This window comes from Alosa sapidissima, chromosome 9 (assembly GCF_018492685.1).
Source record: "Alosa sapidissima isolate fAloSap1 chromosome 9, fAloSap1.pri, whole genome shotgun sequence".
Taxonomy (NCBI): Eukaryota; Metazoa; Chordata; class Actinopteri; order Clupeiformes; family Clupeidae; genus Alosa; species Alosa sapidissima.
The window spans coordinates 36,558,985-36,585,137 of record NC_055965.1 but is presented as its reverse complement, the minus strand read 5'-3'; the positions used below and the strand labels follow the sequence as shown (position 1 = coordinate 36,585,137).

Below are 26,153 nucleotides of genomic sequence, written 5' to 3'. Positions count from 1 at the left end.
GACTTGCTCCGTGCTCAAGTGACTAAACTTTGAAATAGAACGTGACAAACGTATATTTTGCCAGTCGGACTAAATTGTGAACTTGGAAGCCGAAGACTTTGTAGTTGACGTTTTGGAAAAGTTGTCATCTCGTCACCGAGAGGATTCCTGACATCGAGTGAGCTGCCAGTCCATGGTCATTGCGTGTGAGAGACTGCCTGCCTGTGCCGGTGCGGTGACTCGACGGGAAACCTACCACTTGGGATTAAGGTATCGTTATTTGTTTCTCTTGCTCTAACGGAGTGAAGGGGTCATTTGTTTTTGGCCACGCCGACCACAAGCGACGCTCCAGGCCTGCAACGGTTAGCTGCTAGGTTTTAGCTCATTTGCCGGCTAGGACTGGGGTGGGTGAATCACGTGTGAATGTGTGTGTGTGCGCGTGGGCCCGTGTGTGTGTGTGTGTGTGTGTGTGTGTGTGTGTGTGTGTGTGTTTTCATGTTAATGTGTTGTGTACTGTACTTTAAGCTTACTGTTAACTGTTAGCTAAAGTGTGGCTAATGTAGCCTACTAGTTTCTAAGCTCCTACTGCATTTTGAGGCTTTTGAGGTACGAGTAACATTTTGATTTCTTTTACATTTGCTAAGAAAGTATGTGTTGAATACTTTGCTCCATTGATACACTTGTATCTTTTTTTGTTTATATTGGTAAATTGAATATTTATATTCAGTAAACTATTTTTATTTAACATTTTAATAACTGAGTTCTGAGTGTTTACTTAGTGTTAAGATACCATTGGGTAATAGATTGCATATGTAAATGTTATTTCATGTGAATATGGTTTATGTCAGTTACACACAAGTAAGTATACAAGGGTTAAAAAGTTATTTATTCAATGTACATGTAAAGACACAAACGGACATTTAAACAGAAGGTCAGCAAGAATTCTATATATTATATATATACTTTACTGGGATTAGTTTAAGAACCTGGGAAACGCCCTTTAGTACCAGGAGATAGGCCTAGGGGGCGCTACATGTATATTGTTGGCTCTATTGTATGTGCCTATATTACTATTTGTCTACTGAATGTAAAAGTTACTATTACATGTCTATTTGTTACTACTACTGTACATGTATATTTGTTGAATGTATAGAGAGCTATAACATACCAAAGTCAAATTCCTTGTGTACCGTAAGTATACTTGGCTAATAAAACTGATTCTGATTCTGCTTGCAAAAGACTGTAACACATTTAAAACATGCAGCAAAAGCCAATTTTGCCTTCAGTTCAAACAACACAACGTGTAGTCAAATCACTTGCTTTCAATCAATCATTGCACACTGCACAACAACATGCTAAACACTGTTCTCAAAATGAGGAGATTCAGCCTTCATTTTTGCTATGTCTGTGCCATTTACTTTTCATTTTTAACTGCATTCATTCTTTCCAAGACTGCCATTGACATGTAAGACCTACAGACAAGACAAATTTCATTGCACTACAACTTGTAATTTTTTATTGAAATAGACCTACAGTTTTTGTACTGTTTTCTTCACCAAATACACAATACAGTACTTTCTCTAAATCTGCCTTATTAGATCCATACCTCCAAATAGCAACACAGAACAGACATGGTATCTCTTATGGATAATGAATGATTGCTCATTGAAGAATTTTGCAAAGGAGTTTCACACAGGTGTATCAGAGATTCAGACGTATGCAAGGAATCTCTACCAGATCTGTGAATAGTTTCCTTTTGTTTAGCACAGGGAAACCAATAGGGTTTGGGGTCTTTGAATGACAGCTGTGTTAACTGTTTTGTAAAAGGGTGTGAAAAATGTGTGAACCCAATGAAAACGTGTGAACACATTTGCAAGAGATGACTTCTGCTGTGCAAAGGTGTTAATGAAGACCAAGTGGATCCCAATTTCTTTAAGCAGGTCAAAGCATATGAGGACAATTTTTAATTTGTAAGGTCAGGTCAAAGTTCGAGTTAATGTAAGTGCTGAAACCGTAAACTCTCTGAACAACTTAGCATGACGTTAAATGGTTGTTTGAACTACGTAGCATATTCTGTCAAAATTGTTACTTATCTAAATAGTGTGAAGGGAAGCATCTCCTAAATAGATGCTGCAGAACAGATAGCTAAAATGTCTTCTAGCACGATGCTAATCGTTGCATCCTGTTTGTGTACAGTTTTATTAAGTAAAGGCATGGTAAGAAAACGGGAAGACATGGGCATATTTTGATTTTCTGTTTATTTCCCGTCTTACAAAAATGGAATTGAATTTAAGTAAAAGTTAAAATACAGTCTTAGCTTCCTGTCTAGAGCTAGTTGGGTAGAAAGGCAGAGTTTGAGACATTAGCTTAAGCTAGCAAGAGACTGTCACCTCATCATCTCAGAAATGAAAACAAACGTCCCCTTGTTACAGTAGACTTTTCGGCGTTTATAAACCTGACACTTTTATACATTTTCATCATGTTACTCTCGTTAGTACTATCATTACTGATACTGATCTTCCACAGTATTGCTGCTGCATGACTAAACAGGAGCTTTTTAGGTTCGTTATTACCATAAGACATAGAGTCAACAAAGTACGCAAAAAATGCTGCCATACGTTTACCTAGGCAATTTTTTAACTTAGTCGTCCCATCCAGATCTTGTATTAACCGGAAATGATCGCGCAAAGCATCATGGGGCGGTGGAAACTTGTGGATAGACCCTTTCAAGAGAGTTCCATTCTCAGCATCATAGTTGGCCCCACAAGGCTTCCGTTTTAACATTCCATATGTTATCTTAATGCAGAGGAAGTAGATTGGGAACCAAATAGAACGTTCAAGCATTGTTTTTGTTTTTATTGTTGAAAGGGTCTATAGGAAGGGTTTAGCTACGTTCACTAAGTAGCCTCTGTGTTCTGCCACCCAACAGCTGCCACTGGGATCTGATCTGGTATCCCAATCGGAGGAGCCGACCACTGGGGGCAGTTGCTTCGTCCGACGTGGGTGGGTGTTGGACATTGGAACACTGGGACCGTGGGACTCTTTTTAGCATCAAGCTCTTCCTTTTTATACTTAACTTAACCTTATACATTTCCGCCCCTATTTTGGAGTTTTTCCTCGAAATTGCCTACTTAAAATGGCCCTGTTGCCACATACTTTGACTTACAATCAAGTGCCTGACCTCTTTGGAAAGCTAAGGCCTTGTAGAATTTTTTGGTACCAATAGATTGACTGTGTGATGAACTATCAGAGAGTGGCAAAGGGTAGAATGATAGGTTTTTTTATAGGCGGTTATGCACATCTCTAGAAATGACCACATTCTGCCCTCTTGGTCACTTATTTTCTCTTGAAAACACCACTGAGGCCCACTACCAGGTCTTGTGAATCTGTATGTCAAAGTAGATCCTTATAGGATGAAGTATGACTGTGTGGGACCCATATTTGTGTGGGCATACACATGCGTTTTGCTAAGTGTCCATTTGGAGACTCCAAAAGGACCTTTGGTTACCCAAAACTAAAACTCTTCCTATACAAGAACCCCTTTATGCAGAACCATGATCTTGGTGTCAAATGAAAGGTTACAGTCTGTGTCTCATGATGGAGTGATCCCTGGAGAGCTTTGCAGTGGCTGTGCCATACATTTAGAGATGCATTATCTGACCTGGAACTCTTACTTTTGCTCCAACACCTTTGAGATTTCCATGAAAAAATTACAAACAAGGTAATGCAGCAAACATTTGTATTATAAAATGAAACAAAGGTAAAAATAGTAAATATTATCTCCCCCTTCCTCTGCCTCTTCCTCTGCCTCTCCCCCTGCTTCTTGCAGCACCCTTTCCTCTTTGTGTCCCACTGGTCTCAGCCACCGGCTCCTCTTCCTCAGACACAGGATCCTCAGCTCTTGATGTTTTGCTTGGCGGGACCCAGTCTTCATTGCTGTCACTGAAACAATTGTACAGATGGAAGTTAGACTCAGACCCACTAAAGTATATGAAAACCCTTCCCAACAACTTATACAAATTATATAAATGTGTGTACTCAGGTCACACCTCCCCTGCACTCTTTTTTACACAAACACACACACACTGCATTCTCACCTAACTCCCCTCCCCCAGATACCAGAACTATTCACACCTCCCCCTGCACTCTCTTTTACACACACACACACACACACACACACACACACACACTGCATTCTCACCTAACACCTAAAAACTATGCACTAAACATTACAAAAGCAAACGAAACTGTATCTGTAACTGTATATGGATATAAGTAGTATACTCACAGCTCGAAATCAGGGTCCTTCCCAGCTAAAAAGTTGTGCTCCTCCTCGGAGTCGCATTCGGAGAAACTACTTTCGGCTCCTCCAGATCATCGATGTCCTCCGGTTCAACATGTTTCGTTTTTGCTTGTCTTTTTGGCATGTTTTTACAAACAAAAACCTTCAAAAACTGCCTCTTGCTTGTTCAGTAAAACACTTCCAAAACACTGCTTCGGTGACTATGTTTACGCATCTGTTTTACGCATTGAATTTAGCCGACAAGGAAGTAGAATGTGACGATGTGTCACATGTCTAAAGAAAGCTCTCCTCATTGGCTACACAGACATCTAGGTCCCATCTCATTGGCTCAATCAGACGCAGCGCTATGGCCATTCAAAGACTGGTTGTCAGATTCATCGCTTACGTGACTCATTGGCTTTGATGGCATCTATCTCGACTCTCATTGGTCCTACAGACATGTAATTGGTATCGATGGAATCAGAAGAGCCTCGTGAACACGCAGAGTACCGTGAATCCAGCGACAATAATGGAAGTAGAACCGAAATATATGGATTTCCGCGAAAAATAAGTTTTTACTTCGCTTCTTTTCGTATGCATCTGTTTTGTTTGTACTGGCGTGTACAACTACTCAATATATTGGCAATAAAACAATGTAGATATTTTACATCTATGGATTCTTACGAAAATTTCAAGACCAAGCATGCTGGGCTAACTTATTGGTACGGCCATACAGACAAGTGACAAAGTATGAACGCAGCAACTTTGGGGGGTGGTGGAGGGGGGTATTCTGATATGTTATATATCGGGATAAACTTATATTTTACACACGAAATATATGTTAATTCATGGAAAGCTTTACATATATCGATTCTTGAGATTCTCAGCTTTAAAATGGTATATAGCATGACTATGGTAGTTCATGATAAGGTGCAAAAAAATGCATGGGGGTTGTTGGGGGGAGGTGGGGGGCACTGTATTTGTCCCGAATTCGGGTCACTATTAATGTAATAAAGCACTAGTTTTAAATATATTTTAACATAATAAAGCACTAGTTTTTAATACATTTTAACTTAATAAAGCACTAGTTTTTAATACATTTCTCTGACCCTTGGCACTATTGAAGAGTAGACTGTTCTCCCCACTGTTGTGTTAAGGAGGCGATAGTGCCCTCCTCCTGTGACATTTGTGTGTGTGTGTGTGTGTGTGTGTGTGTGTGTGTGTGTGTGTGTGTGTGTGCATGTCCCTAACTGAACTTTCTCTTCTTCTCTTTCAAACACACACATACTCACAGAGAGAGAGGGAGAGAACCCCAAGAAATATTCCTCAACTATTAACTCAAACACACGCCTACATACTCAGACACATTTACTAACCCCAGAATGTTTGCCAAAGAAGTTAAACAAATACACACACACACACATACAGACAGACAGACACACACACAAACACACATACACACACACACACAGAGAGAGAGAGATGGCCAGTATTGATCTCCTGATGGGAGAAAATGTGTGGGTGGGGGAATGACTCAACAGTTCTCTCTCCCCTCCCTCAACATCCCCACAACTGAAGTGTGTGTGTGTATGTGTGTGTGTGTGTGTGTGTGAGTGTGCGTGTCCCTAATTTAACTTATTTCTCTCTTTCACACACACACACACACACACAAAAACAAACACACACACACACACACACATACACACAAAAACAAACACACACACACACACACACACACTGTTCCCTGTGTGGAGCCACGGCTACACACAATTTAAATGCACACTCACTCACACACACACATACACACTCTCACACACACACACATACACACTCTCACACACACACACACACACACTCACACACACACACACACATACACACTCACACACACACACACTCACACACACAGACACACACACACTCACATGCAATGCTCACTGTTCCATACGCCTTCACCACTACCTCCCTATCCTATAGATGGACATTCCTTACTGTTCCATACGCCTTCACCACTACCTCCCTATCCTATAGATGGACATTCCTTACTGTTCCATACGCCTTCACCACTACCTCCCTATCCATCATCTTTAAGAACAGCCAGGAACGCCCCCCAAAATATATAATGTCTGTGTTTTATGTTTGTTTGTGAGATGTTCTTTCAGTGGACGTATACATATGGAAAGTATTCACAGGGCTTCACTTTTTCCACATTTTGTTATGTTTCAGACTCATCTTAAAATGGATTCAATGCATTTTTTCCTCAAAAAATGTACACACAATACTCCAACACTCCACAAAAAAAAACAGGTGCTACAGTAGGAGTGTTTTGTAAATTTATAAAAAATAAAAGACTGAAATATTCAATTTTCATAAGGATTCACAACCTTGTAATTGAGCTCTGGTGCATCCTTGCCTCTACAACTTCAGTCCACCTGTGCCTAACATTATTAGAAAAGGCACACATCTCTTTACACAGTTGTCAAAGGTGTATATCAGAGTGAAAACCAAGCCACGAGGTTGAGAGAATTGTCTCATTCAGAATTGTCAATCATCTGACCACAGTTTCACTACTGAGCAATAGGGGGCGCTGTGGAGCTCCTGTCAGCAGGGTTAGCTGCAGTTCATCATCTGACCACGGAGGCGCTGTGGAGCTCCAGTCAGCAGGGTTAGCTGCAGTTCATCATCTGACCACAGGGGCGCTGTGGAGCTCCTGTCATTAGGGTTAGCTGCAGTTCATCATCTGACCAGGGGGGCGCTGTGGAGCTCCTGTCATTAGGGTTAGCTGCAGTTCATCATCTGACCAGGGGGGCGCTGTGGAGCTCCTGTCAGCAGGGTTAGCTGCAGTTCTCTATCTGACCACAGGGGCGCTGTGGAGCTCCTGTCAGCAGGGTTAGCTGCAGTTCTCTATCTGACCACAGGGTTATCTGCAGTTCATCATCTGACCACAGTTTCACACAGGGCAGAAGGGGGCAGCTCACACACACAGAGCCGTGGGGCAGCCGTGGCCTACTGGTTAGCGCTTCGGACTTGTAACCGGAGGGTTGCCGGATCGAACCCTGACCAGTAGGCACGGCTGAAGTGCCCTTGAGCAAGGCACCTAACCTCTCACTGCTCCCTGAGCGCCGCTGTTGTTGCAGGCAGCTCACAGCGCCGGGATTAGTGTGTGATTCACCTCACTGTGTGTTCACTGTGCACTGAGTGTGTTTCACTAGTTCACGGATTGGGATAAATGCAGAGACCAAATTTCCCTCACGGGATCAAAAGAGTATATTTACATATACTTATACACACACACACACACCCACATACAGTCTGACTTCTTTTCTGTGATACTCCTGCCACATGACCCATGTAAACTCTAATTCTGAAAATAAAACTCAGACACATTATCTCATCATGCTGATAATTCTGTAAATAAAACTCTTATAACACATTATCTCATCATGCTGATATAAACTTTATTACCCTCCTGGTTAACAGCATCACATCAGGTGCTGCAGCAAGCAGTGTGTTCAGGTGTGTGTGTTTATGATCACATACAGGTGTGTGTTTATACAGGTGTGTGTCTATGATCACATACAGGTGTGTGTGTCTATGATCACATACAGGTGTGTGTGTCTCTGATTACATACAGGTGTGTGTGTCTATGATCACATACAGGTATGTGTTTATGATCACATACAGGTGTGTGTGTTTATGATCACATACAGGTGTGTGTGTGTCTATGATCACATACATACCTCATTGCTCAAATCGACAGCCCGGAATATTTCCAAACACTACCCATCCATACACACACACACACACACACAGTAGGCTTTAAGAACAGCCTGTGATTGTCCCAAACACCTTAAAGGAGCGCTTGTTGTATTTAGTTGTAAGATCAGTATTCAGCTGAGCTACTGTTGGATAGGTAGCCTGTGCATTCCCCATCCCTGTCATCTCTAGCATGTAGCCCTGAGATATAAACCGGTTCTGATTCTTGACATCCCTACAACAGTAAGCTGACCAATAATGAGTGGGGATGTGCACTCCTCCCTTAATCACATTGTTCCCTGGAATGACCCCAGTCACTACATAGGCTGTGTTCTTGCTACACAAAGTGTTAATATTCTGCTGTAACTTCTCCACCTGGTGGTACCACTGTGTGTTATCTGCTTGTTTCTGGGGTGCGGCGTTGGTCAGGGTGAAGGTGGACTCCTCCTGCTTCTGGTCACAGCTGTTGCAGCGGGGGTACAGGTGGCCTCTGTTGTATCCGGAATATTCATAGTCCCCATCCACAGCCTGATTGGCCCCCACCGAGCCTCCTGCGTTTGAGTCAGTGGTCATCTCGTCTGGTCCACCGATGACATCAAGCTGCAGTTCAGATTGGAGACACACGAGGGCAGGAGAGAGTCAGACAAGGCAGACATGTCAGGTGTGTTTTGAGTCCCAGGGAGACATGTCAGGTGTGTTTTGAGTCAGGTGTGTTTTGAGTCAGACAAGGCAGACATGTCAGGTGTGTTTTGAGTCCCAGGGGGACAAATCTCTTTTTTCATGGCAGTCCTGTTGTGTCACTCATTCTAAACGGTCATCTTTGTGCATTTGTGACATATGCATACACAGGGGCGCTGTGGAGCTCCTGTCAGCAGGGTTAGCTGCAGTTCTCTATCTGACCACGGGGGCACTGTGGAGCTCCTGTCAGCAGGGTTAGCTGCAGTTCATCATCTGACCACAGGGGCGCTGTGGAGCTCCTGTCAGCAGGGTTAGTTGCAGTTCATCATCTGACCACAGGGGCGCTGTGGAGCTCCTGTCAGCAAGGTTAGCTGCAGTTCTGTATCTGACCACGGGGGCGCTGTGGAGCTCCAGTCAGCAAGGTTAGCTGCAGTTCATCATCTGACCACAGTTTCACACAGGGCAGAAGGGGGGCGCTATGACATGAGTGAGTAGTCATGTCAAAGTAATGTAAAGTGACATAACATGAATGCTTATTTTAGTCCCACGGCACACACACACACACACACACACACACACAGTCTGACTTATTTTCTGTGCAACATGATCCATGAAAACTCTTATTCTGAAAATAAAATTCAGACACATTATTTCATCATGCTGATATTAACTTTATTTCTCAGGTGCTACAGCAAGCAGTGTGTTTATGATCACATACAGGTGTGTGTGTTTATGATCACATACTGTACAGGTGTGTGTCACGCATACAGGTGTGTGTGTCTATGATCCCATACAGGTGTGATGTGTTTATTTCCATATCTGAGTGAACTTAAAATAGATTAAATCATTCTTCTTAGAAACATTACACATATCACCACTATATCTTTTAATGTTTTGATTGAGAAACAAATACGCCCCAATATCTCAGGTGAATAAGACTAAATGAAATACAGACACACAGACCCAAGAGCTATATGATTATGGGTGGTTTTCAACAACCTGGAACGTTAACAAACTGCATCCATGTAAAAGTAGTATTCAGGGATTGAACACACACATACACACACACACACACACACACACACACACTCACTTTAAGAGCAGTATTGAGTTGCACATGCCCTTTAAACACAGCCTGCCCCAAACACCTGAAATTGCTGTACAAGCGGTGCAGGAAAGTACTGTTGTGTAAGGAATTGATTCAGCTGAGCTAAAGTTAGATGACGCTGAATCTGTCCAGTCCCGGCTCCATCCATCCTCATCCAGAACCCATCTGAGATCAATTGATCATCCTGTCTGTACAACAGAAAGCTGACCAGTAGTAATCAGGGACATTCACTCTGTTATTAATCTGGCCCTAATGCTACATGCAACTTCACTCTTCACCTGGTTAAACCACCTGATGTTGTCTAGTGATCTTTGTGGGGCAGCGTTGGTCAGGGTGAAGGAGGCCTGGGCCTGGTCAGGGTGAAGGTGGAGTGGGCCTGGTCAGGGTGAAGGAGGCCTGGGCCTGGTCAGGGTGAAGGTGGAGTGGGCCTGGTCAGGCTGAAGGAGGCCTGGGCCTGGTCAGGGTGAAGGTGGAGTGGGCGTGGTCAGGGTGAGGGTGGAGTGGGCCTGGTCAGGGTGATGGTGGAGTGGGCCTGGTCAGGCTGAAGGAGGCCTGGGCCTGGTCAGGGTGAGGGTGGCCTGGGCCTGGTCAGGGTGAGGGTGGAGTGGGCCTGGTCAGGGTGATGGTGGAGTGGGCCTGGTCAGGGTGAAGGAGGCCTGGGCCTGGTCAGGGTGGAGGTGGAGTGGGCCTGGTCAGGGTGAAGGAGGCCTGGGCCTGGTCAGGGTGAAGGTGGAGTGGGCCTGGTCAGGGTGAGGGTGGAGTGAAGGTGGCCTGGGCCTGGTCAGGGTGATGGTGGAGTGGGCCTGGTCAGGGTGAAGGTGGAGTGGGCCTGGTCAGGGAGAAGGTGGACTGGGCCTGGTCAGGGAGAAGGTGGACTGGGCCTGGTCCCGAACATCAGTGTGGCACACTGGGTGCAGGTGGCCAATATTCCAAAGGTTATCCGGCTGCTTTTTACCTGGCTGGACAGGCAGCTGATTGTTAGCCTGCGTGTAGTCATTTTCAAACGCCTGAAAATTGTCCGTTACCCGATTATTGCCCACTCCACTAATGTGTTGGCGTGCTCCAGCTTCTGTGTCCATCTCTGCACGTGTAGTTTGCATTACATAAAGCTGCAATTCAGATCAAAGAAAAAAAGAGTGCAGTAGAGAGAGTCATTATAGTCAGATTCTACATCAAGCTGCAGTTCAGATCACAGACACAAGAGGGAAGGAGAGAGCCAGACATTTCATCAGCCTGACTCTTACTGATCTAAGTGGTCACCTTTTCATGTGTGCGCCACTAACCACAGGCACACACACACACACACACACACCTTTTAAGGCAAAAAAATATACTCATGCGTAAGGTCAGTATTCAGCGTAGTTATCCCCAAACACCTTAAAGGGGACGATATACTCATACGTAAGGGGATGATATACTGCGTAAGATGATGTACATGCGTAAGGTCAGTATTCAACGTAATTATCCCCAAACACCTTAAAGGGGATGATATACTCATGCGTAAGGTCAGTATTCAGCTTAGTTATCCCCAAACACCTTAAAGATAGAGCTACATTTGTCTAAATAATATTTGTATATGCGCAGAGGGGAACCACAAATATTTCTTGATTTGTGTGTGTTTTGATATCTACAAATAAAAAATCTTATTTGTAACTCGTATATTGATTTTTACAAATATAGATGTGCATTTGTAAACAAAATGCCATTTGTAAAACCGAAAATTTCATTTGTGAAATGTGATTCTGCATTTGTGGATCACCAGCACACGCATTCTTCGCTTTCCAAAGTTACGTGTTTTTGAGACGTTCTTCACATGAAAGTCACACAAATCCACACGTAAAAAAAACATATTTGTAACTTGTAAATTGGTTTTCACAATGTGTATATTTGTAAATGAAATGGCATTTATAAAACTGAAAATTGCCTTTGTGAAATCTAATTTTGCATTTGTGGATCACCAGCACACGCAGTTTTTCGTTTTCGCATTTGTGGATCAGCACACGTGTTTCTGAGACAATCTTTGCGGCAGAGGAGCCACCCACAGATCCGCAAATAGCCTACCTCTAATTCCCCTGCTGACAGACTCTAATCCAGTAGGTGGCAGTGTTGTTCTATGGGACTCATAACACACAGAGCTAGCGAACCTAGTTCTTACAGTAAATCTAACAAGTTATGCCTTTTGCAACAAGCTTTTAGATGGAAAAGTGGTGTTTAATTTCCATAATCTTTGTTTAGTGAACGCATAAAACCATCAGTTTGTAAGCGAAATCAAGAATTACGATCTTTGAGTTTGTTTATACAGGTGGCTCTTCTCATATTCTGTATTTTTTCCCACTCTCATTTCCACCAGAAAAAAAGCTTTCATACGGTCATGGTAAATACACAGGCCAACCCAGAACGTACAGGCTACTCAGATCAGAATTGATCAATGTGTGTTTATTAGTCATGGTAAATACACAGGCCAACCCAGAACATACAGGCTACTCAGATCAGAATTGATCAATGTGTGTTTATTAGTCATGGTAAATACACAGGCCAACCCAGAACATACAGGCTACTCAGATCAGAATTGATCAATGTGTGTTTATTAGTCATGGTAAATACACAGGCCAACCCAGAACGTACAGGCTACTCAGATCAGAATTGATCAATGTGTGTTTATTAGTCATGGTAAATACACAGGCCAACCCAGAACGTACAGGCTACTCAGATCAGAATTGATCAATGTGTGTTTATTAGTCATGATAAATACACAGGCAGACACAGAACATACAGGCTACTCAGATCAGAATTGATCAATGTGTGTTTATTGGTCATGATACATATACAGGCTGACCCAGAACATACTGGCTACTCAGATCACTGTTGATCAATGTGTGTTTATTGGTCATGATACATATTTATAAAACTGATTGTTACATAGTGGGAGTAGAGCATATACAGAACAAAAACTGGTCAGACCCCTTAATAATGACCACAAACGCAACAGCTGTATGCGTCTGCTGAAAGAAAATTGTACAAACTCTACAAACGGCAGGGTTAGACATTGTATTGATTGTGGACCTTTTTTTCTGTTGACCTCTAGAGGTCGCCAAATCTAGTTTTCCCCTTTGCTGTGGTTTTCCTACCTAATTAATCACACACAACACCCTCACACCCTCCTTTCTAAGATGGAGACCAAGTGCAGGTTGTTATACTAATCACACACAACATCCTCACACCTTCCCTTCTAAGATAGAGACACATGTCTGCTATACAGTAGATGTGTCCCATTAAATGTGTGTTGGGTTCAGACACACACATTCCCAAACACTTCAAATTTGGAGCCGTAAAGACGTGAGAGCTCTTTATTCAGGACCTGAACAGACATCCTCTCTGCGACCATCTTCCAGTCATGGTTTTGGTCATTGTGGAGTACCTTCATCCCTGTCTTTGTGGGGGCCAGGAAGCCGTTTGAAACAGGAATATTTGTCAGTCTGTGTGTGCAACAGAAAGCAGACCAGAAGTAGGCGGGCACATTCACTCTATTAACTTTATTATCTACACCTATCCATGTATTACCTGGCACCACGCCGGTGACCACGTGGACAGTGCTATGCAGGCACCAGTTGTAGATCAAATTGGCCGTGACTTTCTCCACCTGCCCGTACCAGTCAGTGTTGTCCTCTTCGTTCTGCGGGGCGGCGTTGGTCAGGGTGAAGGTGGACTCCGCCTGGTCCTTATTACAGTTGTGGCAGTGGGGGTACAGGTGGCCAATCTGGTAGCCGGAGTTTGCGTAGTCTTTGGGTAAAGCCTGATTCACTCCTCTCAGCTCTAAAGGCACTTTATCTGAGGTGGTCATCTCTTTCTTTGTGCTTGCACCTGGTTCGTCAATCTGTAATGTTGATGACAACATTAGTCTGTACTGTGCATGGTACCAACACAACGTGTTGATGACCACATCAGTCTGTACTGTGCATGGTCAGATTGGAGACACCAGGGGGCGGAAGAGAGTCAGAAAATGCACGCAGGGATGCATGCACAAACACACACACACACACACACACACACACACACATGGGCAATCCCACACATTCACACTGTGTGGCTAAGCTGTGTAGAAGTGTGCTCGCATGCATGCACACACACACACTACTTACGCAAACATATACTCTAAAGCATCCCATCCCCCAACAACATTTTAATGTCTTAATTAAAAATAATGATAATTTTAGATTTACAACAAGTGCTAAAAGTGGTCAAGTCAATTTCTACTTCTCTAGCGCGTTTACAGACGCACCAAAGTGCTTCACAATAAAGTGCTAAGTGCAATAAACAAAATTCCATACAGTCACTGATGTGGTGTGGTACTGTGGTAAATAACTCTTTCTCTCCCTGTGTGTGTGTGTGTGTGTGTGTGTGTGTGTGTGTGTGTGTGTGCGTGCCTGTGCTTCAGTATAAAGTGCTAAGTGAAGAAAAGAATGAGCTGAGGCAGAAATAAAAAAAGGGCTACAAGACAATGACACACACACACACACACACACACACTACCTTACACACACACACACTACCTTACACACACACACACTACCTTACACACACACACACACACACACACACACTACCTTACACACACACACACTACCTTACACACACACACACTACCTTACACACACACTACCTTACACACACACACACGCACACACACTACCTTACAGACAGACACTACCTTACACACACACACTACCTTACACACACACACTACCTTACACACACACACACACACACTACCTTACACACACACACACGCACACACACTACCTTACACACACACACTACCTTACACACACACACACACACACACACTACCTTACACACACACACTACCTTACACACACACACACACTACCTTACACACACACACTACCTTACACACACACACACACACACACACTACCTTACACACACATACTACCTTACACACACACACTACCTTACACACACACACACACACACACACACACACACTACCTTACACACACACACTACCTTACACACACACACACGCACACACTACCTTACACGCACACACTACCTTACACACACACACTACCTTACACACACACACACACTACCTTACACACACACACACACACACACACACTACCTTACACACACACACACACACACACACACACTACCTTACACACACACACACACACACACACACACTACCTTACACACACACACACACACTACCTTACACAAACACACACACACACACACACTACCTTACACACACACACACACTACCTTACACACACACACACACTACCTTACACACACACACACACACTACCTTACACACACACACACACACACACACACACACACACACACACTACCTTACATACACACACACACACACACACTACCTTACACACACACACACACACACACTACCTTACACACACACACACACACACTACCTTACACACACGCACACACACACACACACACACTACCTTACACAAACACACACACACACACTACCATACACACACACACACACACACACACACACACACACACACACACACACACACACACTACCTTACACACACACACACACACACACACACACACACACACACACACACTACCTTACACACACACACTACCTTACACACACACACACACACACACACACACACACACACACACACACACACACTACCTTACACACACACACACACACACACACACACACACACACACACACACACACACACACACACACACTACCTTACACACACACACACACACACACACACACACACACACACACACACACACACTACCTTACACACACACACACACACACACACACACACACACACACACTACCTTACACACACACACACACACACACACACACACACACACACACACACACACACACACACACACACACACTACCTTACACACACACACACACACACTACCTTACACACACACACACACACACTACCTTACACACACACACACACTACCTTACACACACACACACACACACACACACACACACTACCTTACACACACACACACACACACTACCTTACACACACACACACACACACACACACTACCTTACACACACACACACACACTACCTTACGCACACACACACACACACACACACACACTACCTTACACAAACACACACACACACACACACACACACACACACTACCTTACACACACACACACACACACTACCTTACACACACACACACACACACTACCTTACACACACTACCTTACACACACACACACACACACTACCTTACACACACACACACACACACTACCTTACACACACTACCTTACACACACACACACACACACACACACACTACCTTACACAAACACACACACACACACACTACCTTACACAAACACACACACACACACACACTACCTTACACACACACACACACACACACACTACCTTACACACACTACCTTACACACACTACCTTACACACACACACACACACACACACACACACACACACACTACCTTACACACACACACACACACACACACACACACACTACCTTACACACACACACTACCTTACACACACACACACACACACTACCTTACACACACACACTACCTTACACACACACACTACCTTACACACACACACACACACACTACCTTACACACACACACACACACACTACCTTACACACACTACCTTACACACACACACACACACACACACACACACACACACTACCTTACACAAACACACACACACACACACTACCTTACACAAACACACACACACACACACACTACCTTACACACACACACACACACACACACTACCTTACACACACTACCTTACACACACTACCTTACACACACACACACACACACACACACACACTACCTTACACACACACACACACACACACACACACTACCTTACACACATTACCTTACACACACACACACACACACACACACACACACACACACACACACACACAGTCTTAACTTCATATGGGATGGCCATTTTTAGGCTTTTTCCCCTCGACATTGCACTGTGCCTACCTCAGAGGCCACTGTTCCCACCTAGTTTGGCCTACCATCAAATGCTTGGTCTCTTTAGAAAGCTGAGACCCTGTAGTTTCTTAGGGAACAATCAGAATAGCTGCGGGAAGTACTGGCACAGAGGTACAGGCTAGAATACTGTTTTATATTTCTACTGTATAACAAGTACCTCTGAACTGACCACATTTCAGCCCTCTAGGTCACTTGAGATGACTTAGAAACACAACTGAGCCCTAGCACCAGGTTGTGTGAAGCTGTGTGCAAAAGCAGATCAATATAGAATCAAGAATGAGTGCTTTGGAACATTATTTGCTAAGGTATGCTCATGCGTTTTGTAAAAAGTTTATGATCATAAAGTGCCGTCCTTTTTACCTACCAAGGGAAATTACTGCGATTCTGCTAGTCGCAGTATACATCCCGCCTACCAACAACAACAGCGATAAGAACGCGGCTCTTAGTGAACTGTACCAGGCTGTCAGTGAACAACAGACGGCACACCCAGACGGTTTCACCATCTTCACTGGAGATTTTAACCATGCTGATCTCAAAACTGTACTTCCAAAGCTACACCAGCATGTTGATTTTCCAACAAGAGGAGATAACATCCTGGACCTGGTCTACACTACACACAAAGGAGCATACAAAGCCACCCCCCTCCCCCACATTGGACTTTCTGACCATATCACTGTTATGCTAATGCCCGCATACAGACAAAGAGTAAAAGCAAACAAACCGGTTCGTAAGCAGGTAAAAGTGTGGCCTGAGGGAGCCTCCGATGCTCTTCAAGACTGCTTTGACACAACAGACTGGGAAATGTTTAAGCAGGCAGCCACCTACAACAATCAGACAGACATAGAGGAGTATACAGACACTGTAACCTCTTACATCACCAAGCGCATCGATGATGTGACCCACACAAAAGACATCATCACTCGGGCTAACTGGAAGCCATGGCTGACAGGGGATGTCCTCAGGCTGCTGAGGGCCAGAGACAAAGCCTACAGAGCTGGGGATGAAGCTGGCATGAAAACAGCGAGAGCCAACCTGTCCCGTGGCATCAAGGAAGCAAAAAAGGAATACACTCACAAGATAACCACCCACTTCAAAGACAGCAGGAACGCACAAAGCCTATGGCAGGGCATTCAGGCCCTCACGGACTACAAGCCCGCGCCACAGAGCTGTGAGAGCAACATCCCTCTGCTCAACAACCTGAACCGCTTCTTTGCTCGCTTTGAAGCACAAAACAGCACCTGCCCACAGAAGACCCATCCCCCTCTACATGAGCAGCCCCTGTGCCTCTCTGCCGACAGCGTGAACAGGACACTTGCTGCTATCAACACCCGTAAGGCAACAGGTCCAGACAACATCCCAGGTCGGGCGCTGAAGGACTGCGCTGAGGAGCTTAAGGATGTCTTCACAGACATCTTTAACACTTCCCTGAAGCAAGCCATCGTCCCATCATGTTTCAAAGCTGCCACCATCATACCTGTGCCGAAGAAAACTGCTCCATCCTGCTTCAATGACTACCGCCCTGTGGCACTGACACCCATCATCATGAAGTGCTTTGAGCGGCTTGTCATGTCACACATCAAATCCATTCTCCCCCCCACCCTGGACCCCTTCCAGTTTGCATACCGAGCCAAACGGTCCACAGAGGATGCAATCTGCTGTGCCCTCCACCCAGCCCTCACCCACCTGGAAAAAAGAGACTCATATGTGAGATTGCTGTTTATAGACTTCAGTTCTGCATTCAACACCATAATACCACAACAACTCATCTGCAAACTTGACAAACTGGGACTCAGTACCTACCTCTGCAACTGGCTACTGGACTTCCTCTGTCAGAGGCCCCAAGTAGTACGTGTTGGCAACAATACCTCAAGCAGCATCACACTGAGCACGGGGGCCCCTCAAGGCTGCGTGCTCAGTCCGCTGCTCTTCACCCTGCTGACGCATGACTGCACTGCATGACTGCACTGCAACCTACAGCAACAATCACATAGTGAAATTTGCTGACGACACAACTCTGGTGGGTCTCATCACCAAGGGCGACGAGACTCAATACAGGTTGGAGGTCGACCATCTGACCACGTGGTGCAGGGACAACAACCTCCTGCTGAACGTCAGCAAGACCAAAGAGATTGTTGTTGACTTCCGGAGAGGTCACACCCAACACCTGCCACTGACCATCGACGGTGCTGTGGTGGAGAGAGCGAGCAGCACCAAATTCCTGGGGGTGCACATCAGTGAAGACCTCTCCTGGACCACCAACACTGCATCACTGGCGAAGAAAGCTCAGCGCCGCCTGTACTTCCTGCGGAAACTCAGGTGAGCAAGTGCTCCACCAGCCATCATGACCACATTCTACCGAGGCACCATTGAGAGCATCCTCTCCAGCTGTATCGCTGTGTGGGGCGGAAGCTGCACTGAATACAACAGGAAAGCCCTGCAGCGCATAGTGAACACAGCTGGAAGGATTATTGGTGCTTCACTCCCCTCCCTGAAGGACATTTACACCACCCACCTCACCCGCAAGGCGACCACAATTGTGAGTGATGCAAGTCACCCCGCTCACAATTTGTTTGATCTACTGCCCTCTGGGAAGAGGTACAGAAGCCTGCGCTCCCGCACCACCAGACTCACCAACAGCTTCATACACCAAGCTGTAAGGATGCTGAACTCTCTCCCTCCTCTCCCCCCTCCACCCTCAGCTACATAACATCCTGGACATTGGACCCACAAATGGCCGCCTGCACTACTCCACTTGCACACTTGTACACTTTGCAACTTGTTGTTGTTGTCCTGAAAACACAACACTTCTGCTGCTCTTACATAACTTGCACCACTATGCCACTTTCTTTCTTACTTAGGTCAAACAGAACTACCCAAGCCTTTTATTGGCCTGACTTTGCACTAGTATTTTATTGACTGTCCATGCACAATTTCAACCAAATTTTGCTGCTCTTATTTTTTCATTATATGTGCCCTCTTATTTACTTATTTACTTACTTTTTTGTTTAATTGAATGTTATGTTTGTCTGTGGACTTAAACTGGTAAAATATGTCTTGTATCCACCGTGGGATAGTGAGAAACGTAATTTTGATCTCTTTGTATGTCTGGAACATGTGAAGAAATTGACAATAAAGCTGACTTTGACTTTGACTTTGACTTTGAAAATGCCCTATGGAAACTCCCCATAGGACTTTTGGGTTCCCAAATGCATACTGACAATCAAAGGCTTACTGTGTGGCAACCTCGTGGTGTAGAAGCATAATCCTGGTCTCAAATGAAAGGTAACACTCTGAGGTTTCTTGTAGACTATTTGGATTGTATATCAGGGGTTCTGATATAGAATGACTAAACAAAATATGGAATAATTACACAAAAGGCTCTTTTTTTTTTGTATTTTCTTTGTTGCTTCAATGGGTGTGTATAAGATGGACTATACATCTGCACAACTAATATTGGATAAAACGACATGAATATTCCATTTCTAGGGATTCCTGTGAATATGTCAAGACCCAATATGTGGCATCTACTTATTGCAATGCAGCAATAAGCAAAAGCGGAGGAGGGGGAGGGGGGCATGTTTTATCACATTTAAAGGTGCTCTAAGCGATGCCACGCATTTTTTAGGCTAAAACATTTTATGTCACTTACTGCAAACAGCACCTAACCAACCGCTAGCTGTCTGTGTCCTGAATACACTATAAAAAAATGCGATCTCTGTGGACAGCCCAGGCTCCAAGAACAGCAACAAAAACAACCTGGGCAAACCTAGCCCATGAAAACATAGCAAACTGTTCCAGCACATCACAGACGAGATGCGCGTTTAGGAGAGTTTCAATTGCATGGGAGGGAGGGGAGGAAGTAGCGAGCTAGCTCTCTGTTTTGTTTGAATGTCAACAGAAGTTACGTTACCCAGCATCGCTTAGAGCACCTTTAAGTGAGACATAGTTTGATTAATCTGACAATGTAAAGTTCCATACAAATTGTACATGAAAAAGGTTGTCATATATGTATTTCCAAAAGCCCAAACTTTCAAATGGTGGATAACATTACTATGCTACATAACAATATGAAATAAAAAATAAAATTGATTTAGATGTTGGGGGGGAGTGTGCCGTGGAAGGCACACTGTTCCATAACTGGTTTTAATAAACTTACAGTAAACTTACCTGAGGCTCAATCATCCAGCTGTCTTTCCTGTCTACGGATTTGTATCCAGCGTACGTGTAGGCTGAGTACACAGGGATTCTGTTCTGGGTGTCGTAGAGGGTGGCGTAGCGGTAGACGTTCCCATACCTCTGGCAGATCTGCTTGTACCTGTTTTGGTCAGGTAGCACAGTGGGAGTGACGGGTCTAATGTTCTGGTCCTTAACGAAGAAGTCAGGACAAGTAGCGGCAAAGGAGGTAACAACCTCCCCCTCCACCAATGAGAAGAGACCCAGCAGCAGCAGCAGACCAATCAGCTTCATGATGAAGATGTTCTCAGAGATGATGAAGTGTTCTCTGTCAGCTCAGACAAGAGTGAGGAGAACAGCTCAGAGTGACAGCTTAAATACTCACCAGACACACACACACACACACACACACACACAGAGAGACATACCCATAGACACTCATTGGCACCCTACCTCTTTCTTATAGACATAAAGCGCTCTGTAAACTATCTGATATCAGTGGAGACGATAATGTACTCTATATCTATATGTGTGTGTGTATGTGTGTGTGTGTATGTGTTGTGTGTGTGTGTTGTGTGTGTGTGTGTGACACAGGGTGTGTGTATGTGTGTGTGTGTGTGTTGTGTGTGTGTGTGTGTATGACACAGGGTGTGTGTGACACAGGGTGTGTGTGTGTGTGTGTGACACGGTGTGTATGTGTGTGTGTTGTGTGTGTGTGTATGACACAGGGTGTGTGTGTGTGTGTGTGACACAGGGTGTGTGTGTTGTGTGTGTGTGTGTGACACAGGGTGTGTGTGTGTGTGTGTGTGACACAGGGTGTGTGTGTGTGTGACACAGGGTGTGTGTGTGTGTGTGTGTGTGTGTGTGACACAGGGTGTGTGTGTGTGTGTGACACAGGGTGTGTGTGTGTGTGTGTGACACAGGGTGTGTGTGTGTGACACAGGGTGTGTGTGTGTGTGTGTGTGTGTGTGACACAGGGTGTGTGTGTGTGTGACACAGGGTGTGTGTGTTGTGTGTGTGTGTGTGACACAGGGTGTGTGTGTGTGTGTGTGACACAGGGTGTGTGTGTGTGTGACACAGGGTGTGTGTGTGTGTGTGTGTGACACAGGGTGTGTGTGTGTGTGTGACACAGGGTGTGTGTGTGTGTGTGTGACACAGGGTGTGTGTGTGTGACACAGGGTGTGTGTGTGTGTGTGTGTGTGTGTGACACAGGGTGTGTGTGTGTGTGTGTGACACAGGGTGTGTGTGTGTGTGTGTGACACAAGGTGTGTGTGTGTGTGTGTGACACAAGGTGTGTGTGTGTGTGACACAGGGTGTGTGTGTGTGTGTGTGTGTGTGTGTGTGTGTGTGTGACACAGGGTGTGTGTGTGACACAGGGTGTGTGTGTGTGTGTGTGTGTGTGTGTGTGTGTTGTGTGTGTGTGTGACACAGGGTGTGTGTGTGTGTGTGTGTGTGTGTGTGTTGTGTGTGTGTGTGTGTGACACAGGGTGTGTGTGTGTGTGTGTGTGTGGATAGAGAGAGAGAGCTGAAAGACTGAAGGAGTGAAAGAAGGCAGGCTGTCCAGATCCCTTGTGTGTGTGTGTGTGTGACACAGGGTGTGTGTGTGTGTGAATAGAGAGAGAGCTGAAAGACTGAAGGAGTGAAAGAAGGCAGGCTGTCCAGATCCCTTGTTTGCGATGATCGTTGTGTTTGTTCGCAATGCTCGTTCACATCACTGGTGGTTAAATATAATATATATTCTTGTTTATTGGAGTTCATATATTTTACAATAGCCTCGTTTTTTTTTGTAACCCCTACCTTTAATGTCATGATTACATTGTAATGTCTAATTAGATGCCTTTGACTTTAAAAAGGATTGTAATTTGTGTCCATGTCCGTAGGCTATTGGAAATGAGACGTGCATAATGGTATGAGGATGTAAGTCAGGATGTTTGCTATTCGATTAGTTAAAATAAATATTTAAAAAACAAACAACTTGAAGACAACCTGTTTTGGATCGCAGAGGTGTCATGCAATCCTGCAGTGTGTGTGTGTGTGCGTATGTGTGTGTGGTCTAGCTGTGTTTAGCTACATCACTTTTTTATGCTGACGTGTGAAAAGCTGTATCACCATACTGTAACCATGACAACAGACCAGTCAGAACTACTCTGTGTCACACACACACATTTAACAGACACATATTACAAGCCCTAGATAACACGCTCACGTGTATTTGGCAGACGTTAACTTGACTATCAGGCTACTAATTACTACGGAAATTCAAACAGAACTGTCAATGACTGGCCGACATGGGCAGCCATGGCCTACTGGGCTTCAGGTTTGAAACTGAAAGCTTGCCAGTTTGATCCCCGACCAGTAGGAAAAATGGGGGGGGGTGCTCTCCCATGCCCACATCCACGGCTGAAGTGCCCTTGAGCAAGACATCTAACCCCTGAGTGCCGCTGTAGCAAGGCAGCTCACTGCTCCGGGTTAGTGTGTGCTTCACCTCACTGTGTGCTCTGTGTGTTTCCGGGTTAGTGTGTGCTTCACCTCACTGTGTGCTCACTGTGTGCTCTGTGTGTTCACTGTGTGTTCACTGTGTGCTCTGTGTGTTCACTGTGTTCACTGTGTGCTCTGTGTGCTCTGTGTGCTCTGTGTGTTCACTGTGTGTTCACTGTGTGCTCTGTGTGTTCACTGTGTGCTCTGTGTGTTTCCGGGTTAGTGTGTGCTTCACCTCACTGTGTGCTCACTGTGTGCTCTGTGTGTTTCCGGGTTAGTGTGTGCTTCACCTCACTGTGTGCTCACTGTGTGCTCTGTGTGTTCACTGTGTGCTCTGTGTGTTCACTGTGTGCTCTGTGTGTTCACTGTGTGCTCTGTGTGTTCACTAATTCACCGATGGGTTAAATGCAGAGACCGGATTCCTTGTATAAACCTGATTTACACAAATTCTTTATGATTCCTGCGTAACAAATTGCATTTTATCACTGGCAGTCGGATTTCTGGTGGAGCATCCTCCGCCGCCGGGTCACTGACTTGTATTAAGGCAACAGGCCCCAGAAACAGCCTATTCTGAAAGGGACTGAAACTGGCAAGCATGTAGCTGCTGATAATGTGTAATCTGAGGGGATTTATTTGCAAACAGCTTCAGGGACATGTTTTGTGTAACCCATAGGTATATTATGACTTGGTGAAAAAGAAGTATAATATGGGACCTTTAAATTCAGCACCATTGACTTATAGTATAATATTGGATGGCTTAGAGTATAACATAGGACCTTTAAATTCGGGACCATTATCACTCTTTTCAATTTGGGACCTTGAGGTCAGAATAGTTTGTTTATTCAAAGTCTAATGACGGTCCAAATTATAACCTGGGCTATTTAAAGTGTCAGTTTATTGCACATCATTGTTAGGCCTACGTTGTTTTGAATAGCCACTGCGTACCTGTGTTTGTTGGCATGTTGTTGCAAAATCTGCTGAACGATTTTATGCAAGAAAACTGCAGGGAGTCTTAATATTGAGGTCAGGCATGATAATCATCTTGCACTCGCTTAACGTTTTACCCAGCATGCAGTGCTGTATCTTTTTACTCAGCATGCAGTGCTGTATGTTTTTACCCAGTTCAGTTCTGCCAAGGCCCACTAGCAGTGCTGTATGTTTTTACCCATGTACAGGGCAGGCTTCTATCCTCTATGGTAGAATACAGTGCTGTTTGAGATGGGGAGTGACTACAGCAGAGCAAATATGTGATTTGTTTACATATATATATTTAACAATATAATTTGCATTTCTTTTCTAGACAACGTCAGACTTGGCACTGACACTTACTCGTAGCAAGACACCTGCCAAGTTTGAAATCAATCGGACAAACGGTTCTACAGATATGTAGAAAAAGGCAGGGTGTGTGTGTGTGTGTGTGTGTGTGTGTGTGTGTGTGTGTCTATGTGGGTCAGACGTACTCTGGTACGGTATGGATGGCATAGTATGGATGTGAGTACGTCCTTAGACACTTTGTTTTTTGTAAAGCCACCAGGAGTATTTTGAAAAGCGCTATGAAAATAGAAGTTATCATTAGACTAGACAGTGCAGCATGTGTGGTTTCACTGCCTATGTGAAGTGCGTGTGTGTGTTCTGGTGCCGTTTTAAATGTGACATTTCTTTGTACTGGTGTGAAAAGGCTTCGCACGCCATATCCATGTGTGTGCGTGTGTGTGTGTGTGGTGGGGGGTGGGGGGGTGTGTGTGGGCGTGTGTTTGCATCTTTCTATTTTATCTCACTCTCTAGCCATGGCCTACACTGTAAAAAACAACTTTGTCTTTGGATGGCTGTAAACTTTAATAAGTTCCATTGTGCTTTATGACAATATCTATTGGCTTTTAAGGCTTTGCATGACATCTATGTGCGTGTGTGTGTGTGTGTGTGTGTGTGTGTGTCTGTCTGTGTCTGTGTACAGTGTTGTATAAAGTACTAGAAAGCAATACTTGAGTAAAAGTATCGTACTAGAAAAAGACTTTGGTAGAAGTGAAAGTTACCTTTTAGAATATTACTTAAGTAAAAGTCTTAAAGTATCTGATATATACTGTACTTAAGTATCAAAAGTAATTTTCTGATATTTAATGTACTTAAGTATTTGAAGTAAAAGTAAAAAGTAAAAAGCAAGCGGTTTTATTTTGAACTTTTGTGAACTTTATTTTGGCTTTCTTACTTATAGTAAAGCATAAAGCATATTCAGGGTTCCCATATCTTCTTAATCTCACTCAAATCAAAATCACATTCTTTTCTAGGACTTTTCAGGCACAATTCTCTTAAGTTCAAAGAACAAACGGCATATTTTTAGAGCTGACATCAAAGAAAAAAACAGAAACAGAAATGCCACTTTTGTATGAACTTCAGGTAAAAATGAAAAATAAATAACTTATTTCTTTCAAAAAAGAAAATGACCTGCTGGTAGGGAGAACATTTTGGTCATGTGGTATGAGCATTTCTAGGGCTTACTCCCCAGGTCACCATCTCACGCTCACACACCCACACACACACAGGCCACCTATGTCCAGCAGCTACTAATATGACAGTCATTA

General features: G+C 44.3%; 1 protein-coding gene across 1 annotated transcript in view; it reads right to left on the bottom strand.

The window, feature by feature from the left end:
- The window catches only part of LOC121718522, an 823,508-nt gene extending 802,018 nt beyond the window's left edge, over positions 1–21,490 (bottom strand). The window contains exons 1-3 of the mRNA XM_042103531.1: positions 21,091–21,490; positions 13,099–13,677; positions 8,002–8,617 (exon numbers count right to left, since the gene is read on the bottom strand). Of these exons, the coding sequence (XP_041959465.1) occupies positions 8,081–8,617; positions 13,099–13,677; positions 21,091–21,390 (1,416 nt within the window). The 5' untranslated portion in view covers positions 21,391–21,490 and the 3' untranslated portion in view covers positions 8,002–8,080. The remainder of the gene's footprint in view (positions 1–8,001; positions 8,618–13,098; positions 13,678–21,090) is intronic.
- Positions 21,491–26,153: the final 4,663 nt, after the last annotated feature.